Source organism: Microcaecilia unicolor, chromosome 3 (assembly GCF_901765095.1).
Source record: "Microcaecilia unicolor chromosome 3, aMicUni1.1, whole genome shotgun sequence".
Lineage (NCBI taxonomy): Eukaryota > Metazoa > Chordata > Amphibia > Gymnophiona > Siphonopidae > Microcaecilia > Microcaecilia unicolor.
In genome coordinates this window covers 446893537-446913943 of record NC_044033.1, presented here as the reverse complement: position 1 = coordinate 446913943, position 20407 = coordinate 446893537, and the positions used below count along the sequence as shown (strand labels likewise).

General features: G+C 39.8%; 1 protein-coding gene across 1 annotated transcript in view; it reads left to right on the top strand.

The window, feature by feature from the left end:
- SNTG2 (syntrophin gamma 2) overlaps nucleotides 1-20407 on the top strand; it is a 335642-nt gene that overhangs the window by 284163 nt on the left and 31072 nt on the right. The window contains exon 15 of the mRNA XM_030195159.1: nucleotides 3947-4039. Within this exon, the coding sequence (XP_030051019.1) occupies nucleotides 3947-4039 (93 nt within the window). The remainder of the gene's footprint in view (nucleotides 1-3946; nucleotides 4040-20407) is intronic.

Below are 20407 nucleotides of genomic sequence, written 5' to 3'. Positions count from 1 at the left end.
GAACCCAGGTTTCTATGCCATGTAATTTCATTGTTCAAAGATATCATTGATGTACCTTAAACTGTTATGCTAGCCATGTAGGATGTATCTAAATGATATGCACACTTCCTTCATACACAGGTCACCCTCAAGTGGTTCCTCCCCCCCTCTTGCCCCCCCCCCCCCCCGGAGCAGGAGGAGGAGAGGGAGGCTTCTACACAGCTCCCAGCTGTCCATCCACCAGCAGCCCAATTACTGCCTGACTAGCTGCCAGGAGAGGAAGAGCAGCAGGAGTGGGAAGGAAAGCCACAACAGGCCACAGAAGATGGGGAAGATGTGGTGGTGGTGGTGGACCTAGGATGGAGGAGAATGTCCAGCTACAATGAGCAATGCTACAAATTCATTACGTTGGCACACATACCTGGACTGTATTTGCTATTCAACCTTGACTATGTAACTGCCTTTCTGTGACATCAGCGGCTAGGTTCTTTAAATCTCTAGCCCCTAGCGGTGCACCTGTTACTGTATTTGCTATTCAGCTATTGATGGTTCATACCTCGTTATCCAATTTATTTGCATGCACATCTTGAAACTGTACCCAAACTTGGGTGTGCAACTTTGGGTAACATTTATAGAATCTGGGGGTAAGTGTGGAATTTGTGGGAGGATCTGAATACAATGGAAAAGTAGTAGTAGTAGTAGAAATGAGTGTTACATAGGAGCCAACTTTTCAAAATGATTGGGGGTGCTGATTTTTTTACAGGCAGTACGTTCCACCCCCCGCCCCCGTACCTAAAAATCCTGTCTGCTGCAGTCTTCACTTGGGCAGTGGCAGCGCCACTCATAGGCTGCCTGCAACCTGCACCAGGACTTCTTCCCTGAACAGTCCCACCCCTCAATCCCCCTGTACTGTGCAAATATAAAGAGATGCAAATTTCAAAAACTGACATATTTCAATCACTATACTATAGGTTAACAAATACAAATAAATGGATAATATTTTATTTGACTAAATACATTTTTCAATTAGCTTTTATAAGGCCAAAACCTCTTTCCTCAGGTCTGCACAGTATACTGCTGTTATGGTATTATTTTCTGACACAAGAAAGGAGGGTTTGGTCTCCAAACATTAGTCAAAAATGTATTAAAATTAGTCCAATAAAGATATCACCTTACTTCCATTTTCTGTGTTTATTAACACAGATACCACACTACTTAATCCTAAACTAAAAACAAAATTCATTTTCCCTAACTTTGTGGTCTGGCCGTTTACAGTTTCTAATTGTGTTGGTCCCAGTCTCTTGTTTCTTCATTCCTTGATCTTAACTCTCTCCCCTTTCCATCCAGCGTCTACCCCCTCTCTCTCTCCTTTTCATCCAGCGTCTGCCCCCTCTCTTCCTTCTTTCCATCCAGCGTCTGCCCCTTCTCTCCCCCTTTCCATACAGCATCTATTTTCTCCATCCACGTGTAGTTTTCCCTTTTCCCTTTCCCTCATCTCCGTCAGTATGCATCTCCTTCCTCTTTCTTCTCTCCCCTCCATCCATATGCATCTCCTTTCTCTCTCCTCCCTCTCCTCCATCCATGTCCAGCATTTTTCCTCTACCCCCTCCATCCAATATCCAGCATTCCAGCATTTCTCCTGTCTCTCCGCCCCTCCATCCATGTTCATCTCACTTCCTCTCTCTTCCCTCCCCTTCATCCATGTCGAGAATTTCTCCTCTCTCCCCTCCATCAATCTGCATCTCCTCCTCTGTCTTCCCTCCCCTCCATCCATGTCCAGAATTTCTCATCTCCCTGCCATGTGCATCTACTTCCTCTGTCTTTCCTCCACTCCATGTCCAGCATTTCTCCTCTCTCCCCGTCATCCATGTGCAACTCCTTCCTCTGTCTTCCCTTCTTTCCATCCATGTCCAGAATTTCTCCCCTCCATCCTTGTGCATCTCCTTTCTGTCTTCCCTCTCCTCCATCCATGTACATCAACTCTCTTCTCTCTCCCCTCCATCCATCCATGTCCAGTAACTCTTCTCTCTCCCCTGACCTCTCCCCCATCCATATCCAGCAATTCTCCTCTCTCCCCTGCCCTGCCCTCCCCTCCCACCCATGGCCAGCGATTTCTCCTCTCTCTACCCTGACCTCCCCTCCCTGTCCAGCGATGCTTCTCTGCCCTCCCCTCCATGTCCAGTGACTTGCCCCAACCCCACCTGCCCCCCCTTTTCATCCCCTCAAGCCCCATTTTCAACCCCCCCCCCCCAATACATTTAGGAATCTTCAGGCTATTGACCCTTCTACTCTGTCTTCCAGTGTTTTTAATCTCTTCTCAGCCACCACGTTATCCAAGTCTGTCAATGAGGTTGTCTCTTCCTATAATACTATCCAGGTTTAATGCCAGCGGGGGACAGCAAAAGCACTGCCAGTCGCTGGCTGAACATCAGACCCTTTATTTTTTAGCTATGGGGTGGGTTGGGGACAGAGAGTAGGTGTGTTCTGTGCTAATCGATTAGCGCAGCTACATTACCGTGCACGAACCGATTAGCGCCTACAAAATAGGTGGCGGTAGGGGCTCATGCTTTAATGGCCACACACTAATGAGAAAATTCATGCACGGCCATTAATAGAAAAAAGCAAAAGTTTTGGTCATTTTACCCATGCAGTAAAAACAGCCTTAGCGCACGGTAATGACCCTCATAAGTGCATGCTAAGGCCATTTTTACCATAGTTTGATGAAAGAGCCCCTTGGAGTCGTGGGTACATATTAGTGTGTACTTTTTACTCCTTCTGAACATGCCTACATAAAGGTTAATAACATTTTAGTTGCATGTGACCTATATGCATGAATAATGAGCTGCTGAAATTTCAGGTACCCTGACTATGTTGTTCTGGTTATTTGTACTATTGCTTAAATGCAAATTGGATTTTCAAATATTCATAGGCATTTAGGAACATCATTATCAATGTGGACTACCATTAAGATGTGTTATATTACCACTAACTCTGGCTATTTTAGCGCAGGTTCTATTTTATGCAATGACACCTAATTACTAATAACCAGGGTTAATAGTGAATAATACATCTTAAAGGTAGCCACACTGATAACTCTCCCCCTTTAATATGCTAATTTTGATTATGATTATACTGGTTCCAATACATTTTTTATGCTTTTGCTATGTTTCTCTTCTATGACTGAATTATATGACAGTCAAACTTGTTTTTTATATACCCCTTATTGCGAAAATATGTGAAGTATTTGGATTGAACAATCTCATTAAATGTAACAATTTTATTTTGATTGTAAACCACACTGAAACATTGTAAATTGGAAAATGTGGGATATAAGTGCCAGAATAAAATAAAAATTATTAGTTAGATACCTTATCAGCAACATCGGCAAGAAAATTGAATTTGATTATCAAGTAAGCTGGGACCTGCAATGGCGCGCATTTGATTTACAGTCAGATGGAAGGGACAGCACATCCTCATTTAACTTTCTGTGAACATAAAAGCAATTTCATAACAGTTTTACACGTAAGCCATGATGATGGAATATAGCCATTTTTGTTTTGAAATCTAATTTCAAGTCTAGTGAGTAGGAAAGTTAAATGAAGAGAGGAAGGAAGTGATTTAAAAGGGGAACAAAGTCCAGAAGCTATTCATAATGGTCCTGTGGTATAATCTTAAGTTCTCCATCACTTCATGGCAATCAAATATGCTACTCTAGTGATGTATGATAGATCAGTCCTGGTGGTTTATAATATTCCAAGCAGAGACATCCAGCTGCTAGCAGTAAAGCGGAAAACTGACTGATCATGGTAGTATGTGAATCTAGGGCAAAATGTTTAACTATAAATGAAAATATAAAAAGATAGACTATTCAAGTGAGAAAAAAAACTGGAAGAGAACGTATTCCAGTTTACAAAGTGCATTTTTGGCAGAAATGTATATTTTAAAATTACATCTCTCTTTTTTATAGTCCAAGACATATATGTGCATCTGTCAAGGAGAAATGTTGTGTTTTACTGTGGACTTTGCTCTGGGATTCACTTGTTTTGACATTAACACAAAGGTAAGGAAATATAAAAGACAGAATCCTAAAGTATTTTATAACAGTAACCTAAATTAACAATTTCCATGGATGAAACACTGTTTTAGCTGCAGGAGTTGCTTTAAAAGTTGCTTTTCCAAAGGCTTGAGAACCTGGTTACCATAGATTAGAATTAATGCTAATTTAGGGGCATGCATAGTGTAATTTTATAAAGGATGTTTATGTGAAATATCTTAAAAGGTGCCAATTTTAAGTCTAGTTTATTAAGGTATATCTGTATCACTTATACCCAGATGACATACCCTTCTGGATATATATCGACCTTCAGTGGTGTCAGTCAAGGGCTTTTCACTTCTTTTGCCATTGAAATTCATACACCCTATTCACCATTGGTCCAAATGCCACTGTTTATTCTTACAAACTTTTTATCTCTTAACTGCTAACAACATTCAGCTCAATATTATACATATACTCATTTTGTAAAAATCTAAGTCAGTTAGGAAACATTCTCTGACATGAATTATGTTTTGCTATGCACTGTTTCAAGGACTGTCCTCAAAAGGGAGAGGCCTAGAAACAGTGCATAGTGAAACATAATTCATGTCAGAAAATGTTCTCCTAACTGACTTGGATTATTATAAAATGAGTATATTTATAAGACTGAGCTAAATGTTGTTAGCAAGGTTTGTAAGATTAAACAGTTGCATTTGGACCAATGATGAATAGGGTGTGTAAAGCTCGATGGCAAAAAAAAGTGAAAAGTCCTTGAGTGACATAGCTGAAGGTCCATATATATCCAGAAGGGTATATCTTCTGGGAATAAGTGATACAGCTAAGTGATTACAGATTCCTGACCTTTCTGAAACTTTGCCTGTCACTGATATTGTATAAAGGTAACATAGGCTTTTATGAAATAGGTTCCCAGATCCAGCTCCACTCGAGTAAATATCCACACAAAAATATATGCCTGCTTCCAAAAAAGGTGTGTATGCATGTAATCTAAGGAGTAATTTTATAAAAGATATTTGAATATGTGAATAAAATGCTGCTTATAAAATTACCCCACCCTCACAAATAAGCAGGATACAAGCTATTCTTATATTAAGAACACAGAGAGGGCCATAATCGTACGGGGCCGGCCATCTATAAGGGCGGCCATCTCTAACGCCGGCCCCATCAAGCGGCATACCCGACTGTATTATCGAAACAAGATGGCCGTCACTAAGCACTAATATTTAGTGGAGATAACTGGCTATCTAATGCTAAATATTAGCGCTTAACCATGTAAGTGCTATTTAACTGGCCAAGAACCATTCCTGACCAGTTAAATAGTGCTGAACATTGGCCAGAGAATGTAATTAACCTGGCTGCAGATCCCCTCCCAGAACCTACTGAGAATTGAACATAAAAAGTACATATAGAACAGGGTTCCAGTGGTTGTATGAGATGACCAGCATTGGCAGTTACCTGTCTTTTTTTATCTGTACACTTTTACTGCAGTCCAGACTGCTCTGTATGCCAGAAAATACAATGATTGTGTTAGCGATGTAGCAAGGAAAACACTAGTCTACTGTCCCCAAAACAGCTTTGAATTGGTATTTATAAGTGAGTCATTCAGCTCCTGTCTCCACACCTTCAGAGTACCACCACATAGTTTCAAATTTCAAGTTTATTCAGAACTTTCTACCCGGCCAACAGGAAAAATCATCAAGGCGGCTCACAAACTAATTTAAAAGGGAGAGTATACAGCAGAGAAGACGGTAAACAATAGGAAGGGGGTAGAACTACAATATAGATATGAAAGAGGGGGAGGGGCAAAACAAGAAGGATTGTTGCATATGTCTCAGCAGAACCCAATGGATCCCAAAAACAAGTGTACTAAATGGTACCAGAAGATTGGAGGGTGGCCAATGTAACACCAGTTTTTTTTTAAATGTTCCAGAGGTGATCCGGGAAATTATAGACCGGTGAGCCTGACGTCGGTGGCGGCCAAAATGGTAGAGAACATTATAAAGAACAAAATTACAGAGCATATTCAAAAGCATGGATTAATGAGACAAAGCCAACATGGATTTAGTGAAGGGAAATCTTGCCTCACCAATCTACTACATTTCTTTGAAGAGGTGAATAAACACATGGATAAAGCTGAGCCGGCCGATATTGTGTGTCTGGATTTTCAAAAGGCATTTCACAAAGTACCTCAAGAAAGATTCCAGAGGAAATTGGAAAATCATGGGATAGGAGGTAGTGTTCTATTGTGGATTAAAAACTGGTTAAAAGACAGAAAACAGAGAGTAGGGTTAAATGGTCAGTATTCTCAATGGAGAAGGGTAGATAGTGGGGTTTCTCAGAGATGGGAGTAACTAGTCAGGAAATTAAATTTGCTGACTACACAAAGTTATTCAAAGTTGTTAAATTGTGAGAGGATTGTGAAAAATTACAAGATGACTTTACAAGACTGGGAGACTGAGCATCCAAACGGCAGATGAGGTTTAATATGAGGAAGTGCAAAGTGATGCATGTGGGAAAAAGGAACCTGACCTATAGCTTTGTAATGCAAGGTTCCATATTAGGAGCCACTGACCAGAAAAGGGATCTAGGAACCATCGTTGATGATACATTGAAACCCTCTGCCCAGTGTGCGGTGGCAGTGGCTAAAAAGCAAATAGAATGTTAGGCATTATTAGGAAAGGAATGGAAAAAAATGAAGGCATTATAATGCCTTTGTATCGCTTCAGGTTGCGACCGCACCTCAAATATTGTGTGCAATTTTGGTTACCACATCTCAAAAGAGATATAGTGGAATTGGAAAAGGTAAAGAGAAGGGCGACAAAAATGATAAAGGGAATGGGATGTCCTCCCTATGAGGAAAGGCTTAAGCAACTAGAGCTGTTCAGCTTTGAGAAAAGACGGCTGAGGGGAGATATGATAGAGGTCTATAAAATAATGAGTGGAGTGGAATGGGTAGATGTGAATCACTTGTTTACTCTTTCCAAAAATACTAGGACTGGGGGGCATGCAATGAAGGTACAAAGTAGTAAATTTACAACGAATCAGAGAAAATATGTTTTCACTCAACATGTAATTAAACTCTGAATTTCATTGCCAGAGAATATGGTAAAAGCAGTTAGCTTAGCTGGGTTTAAAAAGGTTTAGATACCTTAAAAGTCCAAAAGCCATTATTAGGATGGAATTTGGGGAAAATCCACTGCTTATTTGTAGAATAAACAGCATAAAATGTTTTCTACTGTTTTGGGATCTTGCTAGGTACTTGTGACCTGGAATGGCCACTGTTAGAAACAGGACGGTGGGCTTGATTGACATTCGGTCTGTCCCAGTATGGCAACACTTATGTTCTTAGTGCGTCGTCTGTACACATACCCTTGATCTTGGGCATCAGTCCAAGATGTGCACCCATTAAATTGGCTAACAAGCTAATTTGTGCAATAATTAGGAGCTAATTGGCATTAATTGGAACCAACTTGGATTTGCATGCACATCTTGCTGTGCACTATTCTATAACAAACTGCACCCAAATCCCATAATGTGTAACTGAAGGGGGCATTGCCATAGAAAATGAATGGGCGGATCAGGGGCATTCCTGAAATTTGAATGCAAAGTTATAGAATATGGGGAATGTGTGCCCAAGATGGGTGCTGGGAATTATGCTTAGTTTTTCAGCAGGTGTAAATGAGAGCATCCAAATTTGGGTGTCAAAATCTGTACTCAGTGCTATTCTATAATGAGTGTACATTAAGTGCTTTTTTTTTTTTGCATTTATTTTTGAGTGCCATTTACTGAATCTAACCCATAGTGCACACTCTTTAAGAAGAATGTGCACTATTATCAGCAAATGATAGCCCATCCTTAATTGGAATACTGCTCTAGCTCGAACTGCAGAGCAGATAACTTTTGGAATAAAGCACTCACCAACTTTCCACATCATTTTGCTCTTGTGATAGTAAAGCAATAAAGATTTGGGTTTTTTTTTTTTGGGGGGGGGGGGAGTCCCATTCTTCCAAAATACTGGTCCAGTGTTTGAAGTGTTAGAAGTCATCTAAGATATACTCTATCTTCCAGCGTGGAAATTTTACTTTTGGAGGGTTTTCTTGGTGGTGTTTTGCTCTAAGATGGACAGACATGAACTCCTTTTTTTTTTTTTTTTTTTTTTTTTAATTCTTTATTTATCATTTTTACAATTTTACAAGCATTTACTACTTGAATAGGTAACACAGTTAGGAAACTACAAAATTAAAGCAAAATAAATCAGGAAAATATTACATAACTTGTATTAGACCACCAAGTTCGAGGGGCTAAAAGCCGTTAAGTTAGGAGAAAGATATTTAGTTAATATAACTCAAGATTGAAATAAAGCAATAGCAGGTTATAATTTTAATTACAAACCCTCAAATTTTTAATTACATTCCCAACATCCTTATCTTTAAGGCGAAACATAACGGTTTAAGGTCAAGAAGCATTATAATAATTTTTTCTGAGAAATAAATTGTTTTAAATGTTCGGGTTCAAAGAAAACATATTTTACCCCTAAATATTTTATATTGCATTTGCAAGGATAGTTCAAATGAAATGAGGCTCCTAAAGACAAAGTTTCAGCACGAAGTGCTAAGAAGTCTTTCCTTCTACTTTGAGTTTGTTTGGTAACATCTGGGAATACCCAGATTTTCCCCCCATGAAATGGGGTTTGTAAATTCTTCAAAGCCATTTTCCTAACAAGTTCTAAGTCTTGGGGAAATATAAATGAGACCAACAGAGTTTGCCGTTCAGTTATATCATTCAAGGATGTTTCCAATAATTCTGATACATTTAAATCCGGTTGTTCCAACAATTGTATTGATTTCCTTGTAGGAAGATAATAAATTTTATTCACTGGAGGTACATTTTCTAAGGTAAATTTTAAATTTTCCACCAAATATCTTTTAAAAATTTCTAGTGGAGAATATATAGAAGTCCGTGGAAAATTCAAAAGTCGTAGATTTAGCCTCCTGTTATAATTTTCGAAATATTCCAGCTTTTTATGTATCAGCATGTTATCTTGTATTAATTTAACTGAGGTTTCTTTCAATTTAGATGTTTCAGCTGACAAATTTTGGATCTTTTCAGTTACCTCTTCTTTCATAGAAGTAAATGCAATAGTTAATTCTTTTACATTACCCAGTAACGGTTCAATCTTGCTAGTTGATCCCATCACCGTCTGTAGTATCTCCCATATCGCCTCAAGAGTCACCGCCGGCGAGGAGACTGAAGATTTTCCTGGTCTCTGTGCCATCTGACTCTCAGCCCTTTCTATTGAAAAGGCCTCAGCTGCAGCGTCGAAGTGGGGGCCCAGTAGTAGCTCTCCTCTCCCGTCATCGCGGTTAGGGGCTACTTCACCCTCATCGACCTCAGCCGGTTGCAGTGGGGGTGGGCGCGCCGGGGGGGGACAATGAAACGTCCTGCCCCTGGAGTTCAACCTCTCCTCGGGTAGTGAGCTCAGCAGGGCTTCCCGGCGTCATAACAGGGGTTCTCGCGAGAAAACCTTGGATAGAAAGCTGTGTTGGAGTCGAAGTTCGAACCGGTTGGGCTCCGGTTCTCAAAACCCCCTTCCTCTTGGTATGCGGCATCATTGGAAAAAGAGATAAGGTAAATCTTTAAAGAAGAAAAAATCTACGAAGAGGTGAAGGTTAACACAGCATTATCCAGAGGTTCATTCGCGGAGTGGTGTTGCTGCCGCCATCTTGCTCCGCCCCGACATGAACTCCTTTTGTACAATTACCTTCTAACATCCCATTATTTGGAAAGCATGAAAAATAGCTAACAACAGCAGGAAAAGGAGTGAAAATAGCAGAAATCAATTTCAACAGCAAGAAAATACTGCAAATATCAAAAAGGAAGCAGCAATTAGAACTGAAAAAGGAAAAGGGAACAGTGGTGTACTTATTCATTGGACAGGTATATAATAGTTTGCTAGAATCTGGTTTCTAGCTTTCAAAGACTAATGTAGAATTTTTCAGATTCTTACTTGAAAACAACTTTACTCATATCAGCATGGTACAGAGTGCTCACAAAATCACATTATCAAAGGCTATTCTAACTCTGAGTGTACTGCTGTGCTAAATTAATGCTCCTGATATGCCCCTCCCCCACCCCAAAGAGGGAGCTTTGCCTATCAGACACTTGAAAACTTGGCTATTTTGATTTATATTGGGGACAGGCTTATGAGGGAAGAAGTAAGGAGGCATACATTCAGTATTTGTAGACCTAGCTGTGTTGTGTTCATGTGATTGGCCCTGGTTGCCAAGGCTGAAGAGATGCTGAGATGTTATTTTATGATGGGTTTGACATTTCTTATGTATGTCTTATATATATATATACACTGTTTTTAGTGTATCAAGAAAGGTAAGATATAAAGATAAATACATTCACAGTTAATGGCTGTTTTCTAGAGAATTCAAAAGCTACAGTTTCAAATCTTAATAAATAAATATAGCTCTTTTCAAGACCACACTGGAAAGTGGTGATTTAAGGAAGACTATTAGATAGAGGAAAATAGGGATAACAAATAGCAGATCTTTCAAAAGCTGCTCTAAAGTTAGAGCTGCAAATGACATGAACACAGATACCTTTACTCACACGTGAATTAGCAGCAACTCACAGTTCAAAAAAGTGTTGGTAGTTGTAAATAGCCTGTAAATAAAAGGCAATATTAATGGAAAAATTTGCTGACATGCAAGGAAATATAAGGGTAAGCTTCAGCATGCAGCAGAGGAACAATTCAGTTGAGGGGATGTTATCAATGTGGACTACCATTAAGATATGTTATTTTACTGTTAACCCCAATTATAGATAACTAGGTCTCATTATATTAAATGGGACCTGTGCTAAAATAGCACCAGTTAGTGGTAAAGTAATACGTCTTAACAGTAGCCCATATTGATAACTATACCCTTGTGTGGTTTCAGTGCATGCTAATGATTAGTGCAAGCTATACGCTAGAGACACCCATAGGAATACATAGGTGTCTCTAACATTTAGCACATGCTTATTTTTAGCGTGCACTAAAAACGCTAATGCGCCTTTGTAAAAGGACCCCTAAGTGACCAGAGTTACATGCTAGCTCGTCCTCAACGCCACCATCAGAATGCTCCTCTCCAATCCACATTGTAAATGGCTGGTTAGTGTTGTTGAATATCGGCGACTGGCCCTCAGACTATGATTTAAGTGTGCAGGAGCCTTTCTTGCCTGCTTAAATCATTTTGAATATTGAACAGTTATTTTCTACAAAAATTCTTAATAAACAATATATATCAAAAAATGTCATAAAATAGTATCCATAAAAATATCACTTATCTGTTTAGAAGTACCTTTAAAATGCTGTTCTCAAGGTTGCAATCTAATCATCAATGCTTATCATAGGAGATTGGTATTTGACATGATGCCATGTTTCAACTGACTGCATCAGGGAATCCAGTCTCCTGAAAGGCAGAATCTCATCTTTCAATCAGCTCATATTTTCATAAACTTTTAAAGCTTTCAGCTTAATATTTATGTTGAATATTGGTAACCGATTGTATTTCTGTTTATGAATTTTGACATGGATGTATTTTCCCAACATGGCTACTTTGTTTTATTCTTATTGTAAACTGCTCAGAAGCATTTGGTATAGGGGCCCTTTTACTAAAGGGTTGGCATGCGGCAATGGGCTTGCCGTGCGCCAATCCAGTACTACTGCCTTACTACAGCAGGAGCCTGGCAGTGGTTCCCACCCACTGAGTGCACCATTTCTGATACTACAAAAATATTTTCTTTTTTTGTAGTGCCAGGGCTTACCCAGAGGTACATTACTTCCGGGTTAGCGCGAGAGCCCTTACCACCACCTCAATGGGTGGCGATAAGTGCTCCCCCTGAAATGGCCGCTCAGCAAGTGGTTCACTTACCACACAGCCATTTCTTTAAAAAAAAACCTGGCCTTTTACCAAAACACAGATTGACTCTAGCGCAGGCCCCCTTTTACCACAGCTTAGTAAAAGGGCCCCATAGAGCAGTATATAAGCGTGAAGTGAAGTAAAGTAAAGCATTAGTCCATTGTGCATTTTCCTTTTCATTGAAAAAGTATTAATCCACAGCACTTTTGTTTTCTCAAGGTTGAGTTTTATCCTGTTGTCTCCTAGCCAACAAGCAATGGCAATAACAGACTTGCTTATTTATCTATAGCCATGCAAATTTAAATGGCATCATATTTATTTGTATTTGCTCACACCTTTTTCAGTAGTAGCTCAAGGTGAGTTATATTCAGGTACACTGGTATTTCTCTGTCCCTGGAGAGGCACACAATCTCATTTTGTACCTGAAGCAATGGAGGGTTAAGTGACTTGCCCAAGATCACAAGGAGTAGTAGTGGGATTTGAACTGGCCACCTCTGGATAGACTGGTGCTCTAACCACTAAGCCACTCCTCCACATATGTTTTTGATATTCAATTCTAAACTGTCCAGTAATTAGAACTGAGAGAAACTTTGAATAAGTGAGGGATTATCACAACTCCTGTGGAACTCCTTGTTTGAATTCTAAAGGGGTTGATCTGACTGTCCCCATAATACACCTGTTAATAAAGAAACAGTTCAGTCCTCGACTATGCCTCCAATTCCCATATTGGCTACATGTTTCAGCAAATGATGGTCTATGCTGTCAAGGCTGAGGACAGGTCTGGGAAAATCAAAAAATAATCATGGTCTGAATTTATAATCAACCTCAAGAAGACCCCCATCTATAACCAGGTGCCCCCTTCATATCTAAATTCTTCACCTATCTCTCTCTAAACAAATACTTTATCTGGAATGTCCTTTGAAAGACTGCAATGCTCACCCAAAAGAGATGACGGAAGCAAATACAGTGCTGGAATTCAAAAAGGAAGTGAGTGGAGTGAGTGGAGGAGTGACCTAGTGGTTAGGGTGGTGGACTTTGGTCCTGGGGAACTGAGGAACTGAGTTCGATTCCCGGCACAGGCAGCTCCTTGTGACTCTGGGCAAGTCACTTAACCCTCCATTGCCCCATGTAAGCTGCATTGAGCCTGCCATGAGTGGGAAAGCATGGGGTACAAATGTAACAAAAATAAAATAAGATAAACAAAGCGGATCCGTAGGGATAAGAGGATGGAAATGAAGAATGGAGCACCTCAGCTCAAACAGCTATGAAATGAATGTTACACTTCTTAGAAACCATGGCTAATGTAACCTGCACTGAGAGTAGATAAAATAGGTTCATTTCCATGAAACTTCTAAAACCCAGATTGCTGTGGGTGGATAGCTTCTCCAACATCTTCAAAACTTAAGTGTAATATAAATAGGTTTTCCAATAAACCTGCTCACAATGGGGAGATGGGGGATGAGGCAATTCTACTGCACTCTCAGTTACCCTGTCCCTTGTTCTTCCCAATACATTTGAGTATTCTTCAAAGATTCAGGAATATGCCCTGGTGACAAGAATTTAACTATGGAAGCTAATAAAGAGGCCAAATTATCCCTTGCTTGACAGATCAGACCTAAACAAAAGAAATCCATCACACAACAACCAGATTTAAATGTTTAAATGTTCTAAGCATAACTAGTATTTTGACATTCAAGATATGATGGAAAAACTGAAGAATTCATTAGGTATTTGGAACACATGAAAGATAAGCCAAACTGTGTCTCAGAGATAAAGCAAGGGCATCTAAAAAGAAAGGTGAATATTATCCCTCTTTATGGAGAAGATGTTGCCAAAATCTTTTGTTTTTAAAACTGAACTGGATCCCTATTCACCTGTTCAGTACTCATGTCTATTTTAATCATTCCCACAATAATTCCCCAATATCTTACTTGTCCTGTTTGTCTTGAATAGATTGTAAGCTCTATCAATCAGGGCTTTCTCATATATATTAAGTATACAGCACTGCGTACGTCTAGCGCTGCTTTAGAAATGATAAGGAGTAGTAGTAGTAGTAGTAGATTTGTCAGTTGGAAGGCAGGTAACTACCCCAGAACAACCTGAAAAATCTGTTGTGGTTCATTATCTGAAGCTGCTATCTTAAGCATAATATAGCCTGACTTGACCATTTTTTATTTGCTTTTTTATGGCATCCCATATGTTTCCCACATTATTTTTCTAGATCATTTATAATTTTTAAAAGTTAATGACCTTGCTGCTTCAACTGTGTCAAACCAACAGGAAACTAGACTGTTGGCATCTTAATATTAGAACATAGTTTGGTTCCCAAAAAAGCAAGCTGGACGTGAACTTTCTCACATTTCCTATCTATATGTCTATTACCTTGATAGTTTGTCAGGTGAAAGATTCAAATAAATCAGCACATGCTCTGTTTAATTTTAGAAGAGTCTTGATAGTGGGTAACTATCAATTCAGAATGGGAGTTAGGAAAAGAATAGCATAATGAAACAATAAGTAAATCATGATCATATTGGACATAGAATGATGTATACATATTCCCATGACTCTCCCTCCACATACACACATTTTCCCTCTGTATTTATTTGGGTACAATAGAAATCTGTGGGACATGTCTGAGCAATAGTACCTGCCCGGCCAATATTCAGCGCTATTTACCTGGCCAGGAATGTCTCCTGGCCAATTAAATAGCATTTAGCTGGCTAACCACTAATATTCAGTAGGAAATAGCTGGTTATCTCCGCTGAATATTCGTGGTTAGCACCTAGTGGCTAGCCAGATATATCTCGCGTTATAACCAGCTAACCATGAATATTCATGCACTGGGCGGCTAAGTTTAGTGACAAAATCGGACTGCCTAAATAGCAGTCCTACCTTTGGTTGCCATAAGCTTAACCGACCAGCACTGAATATTCACTTAGGCCCCCTTTTACAAAGCCACGGTAGCATCTGTCGTTGCGGTAATGCCGACACAGCCCATTTACTATGAATACATTGTGTCTGCATTGCCAAGCGTCAGCCGCTAGCAAAGCTTTGTAAAAGAGGGTCTTAGGGGCCCTTTTACTAAGCCATGTAGGCACCTATGCGTGCCCAACACACGCCAATTTGGAGTTACTGCCTGGCTACCGCATGGCCCATGCGGTAATTTCATTTTTTATGCACGCCCGCTATATGCGCCAGAAAATATATTTTATTTTATGGCGCACAGAAAAACTTGTGCAATAACTCTGACTTGATACGCGTAGGCAATTACCACACGGTTAACGCGAGAGACCTTACCGCTAAGTCAATGGCTGGCGGTAAGGTCTTAGACCCAAAATGGATGCGCGGCAATTTTTATTTTGCCACACGTCCATTTTTGGCAAAATATTTTTTGCAGGCACACTGAAAAATGGATCTGTGCACGCCCAAAACCCGCGCCTATTCTACCGCAGGCTATTTTTCAGCACATCTTAGTAAACAGACCCCTCAGATGGTTAAGTTAGAGTTGGTAAAAAAAACAACCAATATTCAATACCAGTCACCAGAAATGGCTTAGTGTTGAAAATCCAGAGTCAGCGCTGATTGTGGCATGTATGTGGACTGTCTCCCATGTTTGAATTTCAGGCCCTATATTTCCAGAACTCACCCAATTTTCATTGATACAAAATCAGAATATTCAAGCTATGGTTCTCTAAAGTCCATAAAGGCTAGTTTTATTAATCATGAATCATGCATTAACAAGACCTAATCTACTGGGGAAAGTTAATACCAGTGCAGAGTTCTGTTTCAAATAAGGGGGAGCTGTTAGATGTGTAAAAGAGGATTTATTCAGAGCTAACTGTTGCCATAAGGCTCAGGATAATGAAAGTCTCTAAACAAAGTAGAACATCAACCTTTCACCAGACATTCTTAAATATGAACACCTTACAGTTGAGCAAGAATTTTCTCCCTTCCTCATCTCCACAGAATTCCAGGAAATGAAAAACTAACTTTAGGGCCAATACTCAAGTCAGCAGTGCTCAGCATTTTTTAATCCACTGAATTCAGTCCAGATATTCAAAGCCAGGCCATGTCCAGAAGTTAATATCCCGGTGCTAAAATATATCACTTATTCATACTAACATTAATTTCTTCAGAAACCTCAGTAGGTAACTCATGTAAGGAATGTAGCCTTATAACTCACTAATTTTGGTGAGTCAGGCTACATTGCTTATGTGAAAACAGTCACCTACTGAGGTTTATGAAGAAATCAGTGGTTATTTAGGCACTATTTAGCATGTATAAGTGATACATTGTAGTGCTGGGATATTGAATTGAATATATATTACCCCCGTGTTTGAAAAAGACATTAGGCAGGTGATGTCTGATATTCAGTGCCGGCACCTACTTAGCTAAGCAGGCAATGAGAGGACTGCCTTTTGTGTAGTATTAAAGCACTGTTTTTGATTAAGTCATTCATCATTACTAGAAACCCTACCTGGGGTTATCTCTTTCTGGAACATTTATGTTGTATGACCCCTGACACAGGCATTGAGTGTAGAAACGCAGCCCTTGTAGGGTCAAGGTTCTATTGATTAAAGGATCTGTTCCGGACTTGAAGGCTCTTTAGTGCTTTCTTTTTGTATTGAGTACTGTGTGCTTTGAATCCTTCTCATGACTGCTGAACATTAATGCACAGCCATTAATAAAATTAATAGAAAATCAGGGTTTTTTTACAGCTATTGTAAAAATGACCTTAGCATATGGGAATGACCTGTGTAAGAGTGTGCTAAGGCCACTTGTTATTGCAGATTAGTAAAGGACCCCTAAATCATTTTTCTCTCAAATTATGACCCTATATCTTTGCTACTTAGTCATTTAGCTACGACCACAACAATTGAGCAAATACTCCAAAATTTCATCAGTCCTTGAGTAAAGAATCCCTTACTCTAAAAGCAGTAACATCTATTTTGCCTTAGCCTGAGAAAATATTTGTATAGTCTGCCTTTAAAAAAAAAAGTAATCTAACAGATGTATTTGTTCAAAGCTATCGTGAAAAAAATTGTTTATATCCATTAGGAGAAAACAGCAAGCTAAGTATATTTCTCATGGCACATTCATTGCTGCTGAATGTTTTTAATAATTGAGCAGAACTGTTATTCCATTATCACTTTACTTTTTGACTACTGGATAGTGGTGAAACACTATAAACATGCCAGGTTCTTCCACTTTTATAGTCTACAATAGAGAGAAGTATAGATTTAGCAAGCTATCACATCAATCAATGTAGCACTGATACTATCGTGTGGATTTCCCTCCAGGATTTTGTAGCAAACATTTATCAACTCTTTGTAGTTCACACTGAATCAGCACAGTTCCTCTTCAATATATGTATATAGTTTGGAGCTGATGGGGTTAAGGAAAGGTTCAAAAGATAGAAACTTTCTAAGATCACAAATGTCTTTTTATTTGGAATAAATTGTGCATTAATCTGGATATTGAGGTTATTGCTTTTTAAAATGCCAGAATACACACCGCCATAAATTCCAGTGCGATTTTTTACTTCTTTGCTGATACAAAAGGGGAATTTGATATAATTTAATTCAAATTTCCTATTTATAGTCTAACCAATACCTGAAAAACAAGATCTAGGCAGTTTACAGGATAAATTAATACATGATAAAATAGAAATTTACATTAAAACTTATCCTATATAATAATTCTCACCTCCAACAGGATGTGCTTGGGACCGTGCCTGCCAGAAGTGGTCTGCTAGGCAGGCACGCACTGACCTCAGTGACATCTGTGACAGACAATTTGGCAAAGCAAAACAATCTGAGTGCTGGCCATTAGGACACAGGGTTGATAGGAGAGTTTTAAAAGACTAAAGGAACCGAAAGTGTTCAATGGGGGGAGGGGTGAGTTCTGAATGACTGAAAGACATGAACATTTGGGAAAGGAAAACAATCTGAATGCTGGCCATTAGGACACAGGGTAGATAGGAGAGTTTTAAAAGACTGAAGGAAACAACGAAAGTGTTAAACTGGAGAAGGGGGTGGGAGTTGTGAATGACTGAAAGACATGCAAATTTGGGACAGGAAAACAATCTCAATGCTGGCCATTAGCACACAGGGTACATAGGAGAGTTTTAAAAGACTGAAGGAACCAAAAGTGTTCAGGGGGTGGGGGCAAGTTCTGAATGAATGAAAGAAATGAAAATTTACGAGAGGAACACAATCTGAATGCCGGGCATTTGTACACAGGGTAGATAGGACACTTTTTTTAAAAAATGAAGGACGTGAAAGTATTACATCTTGGGGGAGGGGTGAGGAGGAAAGCGGTGGGGTATCCGGATACTGGGCGTTAGGGCCACGGGGGTACATAGACTTTTGAAAGCCTTAAGGAACCCAAAGTGTGGGAAGGAGGAAGAAAAGGAGGGGAGGAAACGGGGTGAGGGGCATTAGGAACAGGGAAGGGGGCCCTGTCACACACTCTCATTCTCACACACACACTGTCACACAGACAGTCTCACTCTGTCACACACTCGCACATTCACTCTGGCTCTATCTCTCAAACATACAACCTCCCAGGAAAACCTTGCTAGCGCCCGTTTCATTCGTTCCAGAAACGGGCCTTTTTTACTAGTTTAATATAAATCAAACCCACTTATACCACAATGCATACCTCCAAGAACATATGGAAGAGGTCACAGTCTATCCAATGGTTTCTCAAATAGATAAATTTTCAGTGAGTTTTCTTTTCAGAAGGTTAAATATGAAATTTGCTTCAAGTCTACAGGTAGATGGTTCCAAAGTTGAGGAGCCGCTCCTGAAATTGTACGCTCTCTTGTTGACATCAAATTCTGGTCTTTTCTTAGTAGGGATTGCAAACCCACATTCCAATGGAGCATTAAGCACCCTGGTGAGAGCATAGCGTACCACAAATGATTGGAGGTAATTTGTATTTAAGATTCTATATGAAATTGGACCACAGTTAACATTTTAAAAAATAATTTTTTAATCATTTAACAGTCACTTGAGTTTGATGAAAAATGGTGAAGTTCTCTCCCACCTTTTTCTTCTCCACACAACCTTAACCACAGTGTTTTGTGACAGCTGAAAATAATAATTCCTTTGGAGGTCCCACAATAAAGAAGATTACATTAGTCCAAATTATAATAGTTTATCATAAATTGACTGCCAAACTCATACACTCAAACATAACATATATATTCCAGGGGAAATCCTAGAACAAGTGATTAACACCCTGCTTTCATCCTAAATCATGTACAAAAACATTAAAAAGCAATGGTGATAAAAGGATGCTCTGTTGGACTCCCAAAATAGAAATCCAGTCTTCTAATACCTCATTATTAAACACTACTTTATTAGACCTATATGAAAGAAAGGCCTAAAATGATTGCCCAACTTGACCTTTCAACCTCAAAGAACTCAATTGCATAAGAAATAACATATGATCCATCAAGACAAAGGCAGCAGATAGACTGGCTGCAGAATCAATCCATACATCCCTTTATTGTACCACAGTACAGCAGCACAGTCTACACAAGACTTTCTGAATTCTGGCTATGAATCATTCAAGATCTTATTCATAGACACTTAGGGATGTGTTATCTAAAGTGCAGTAAATTGTTGCACTTACTGCACCTTAACTGCAAAATTTAAGGTGTTGTAAATGCAAAGGCTGTGCCCAGCATCTACCTTGCATTTTAGCATGTAACATGATGCCAACCCAAATAGAAAAGGGTAAAAAGAAACAGACAGAGGACTGATCCCTCAGTACAGATCTCGCTCCAGTACTGAGCCCTCTTTCCCAAACAGATGCCCCAGCACAACCCCCCCCCCCCAACATAGATTTTGCACTTGAGCAGATCCACTAATATGACCCACCTCTAAGCAGACCCATCAGCATAGACCCTACCCCCAATTAGACCCCCCCCCCCCCCCAGCATATAAGCACCTCCAGCAGAGACTTTGATCCTCCAATCCCCCTCCTAACCTCTGTCCCTGGGACTTCTGCATGTATACAGAAATCTGAACCCCTAATGGTAGGACTATGAAACTACCACTAGGGGTCACCTGTGGCATTTTTATCCCAACACTAGCAAGAGCAGGAGTTACTAGGTATTGTTTCTGCCTAGATCCCAGGGAAAGGTCAAGGGGGGGCTACCAGGTGGTCTTCAATTTGGAGTAGTTCTGGGTGGGGGGCTTGACTTAGGAGGTCACTTTCAGATGGTGGTTACATTGAGGTGAGGGTCTCACATTGGAGGGGGCATTGATGTGGGGGTACCACTTTGTGAGGGGGACTGACAGATGGGGGGTCTTTGGAAGGGGGATGTTGTGTTAGTGGTCACACAGGGAGCATTTTACCTTCACTATGGTGGCCCATTTAAGATATGGTCTGTTAGCTTAGGTCCACAGCTTTGTGGCCTAATGCTGCTGGGATAGTGAAATAACCCCAGCTTTTA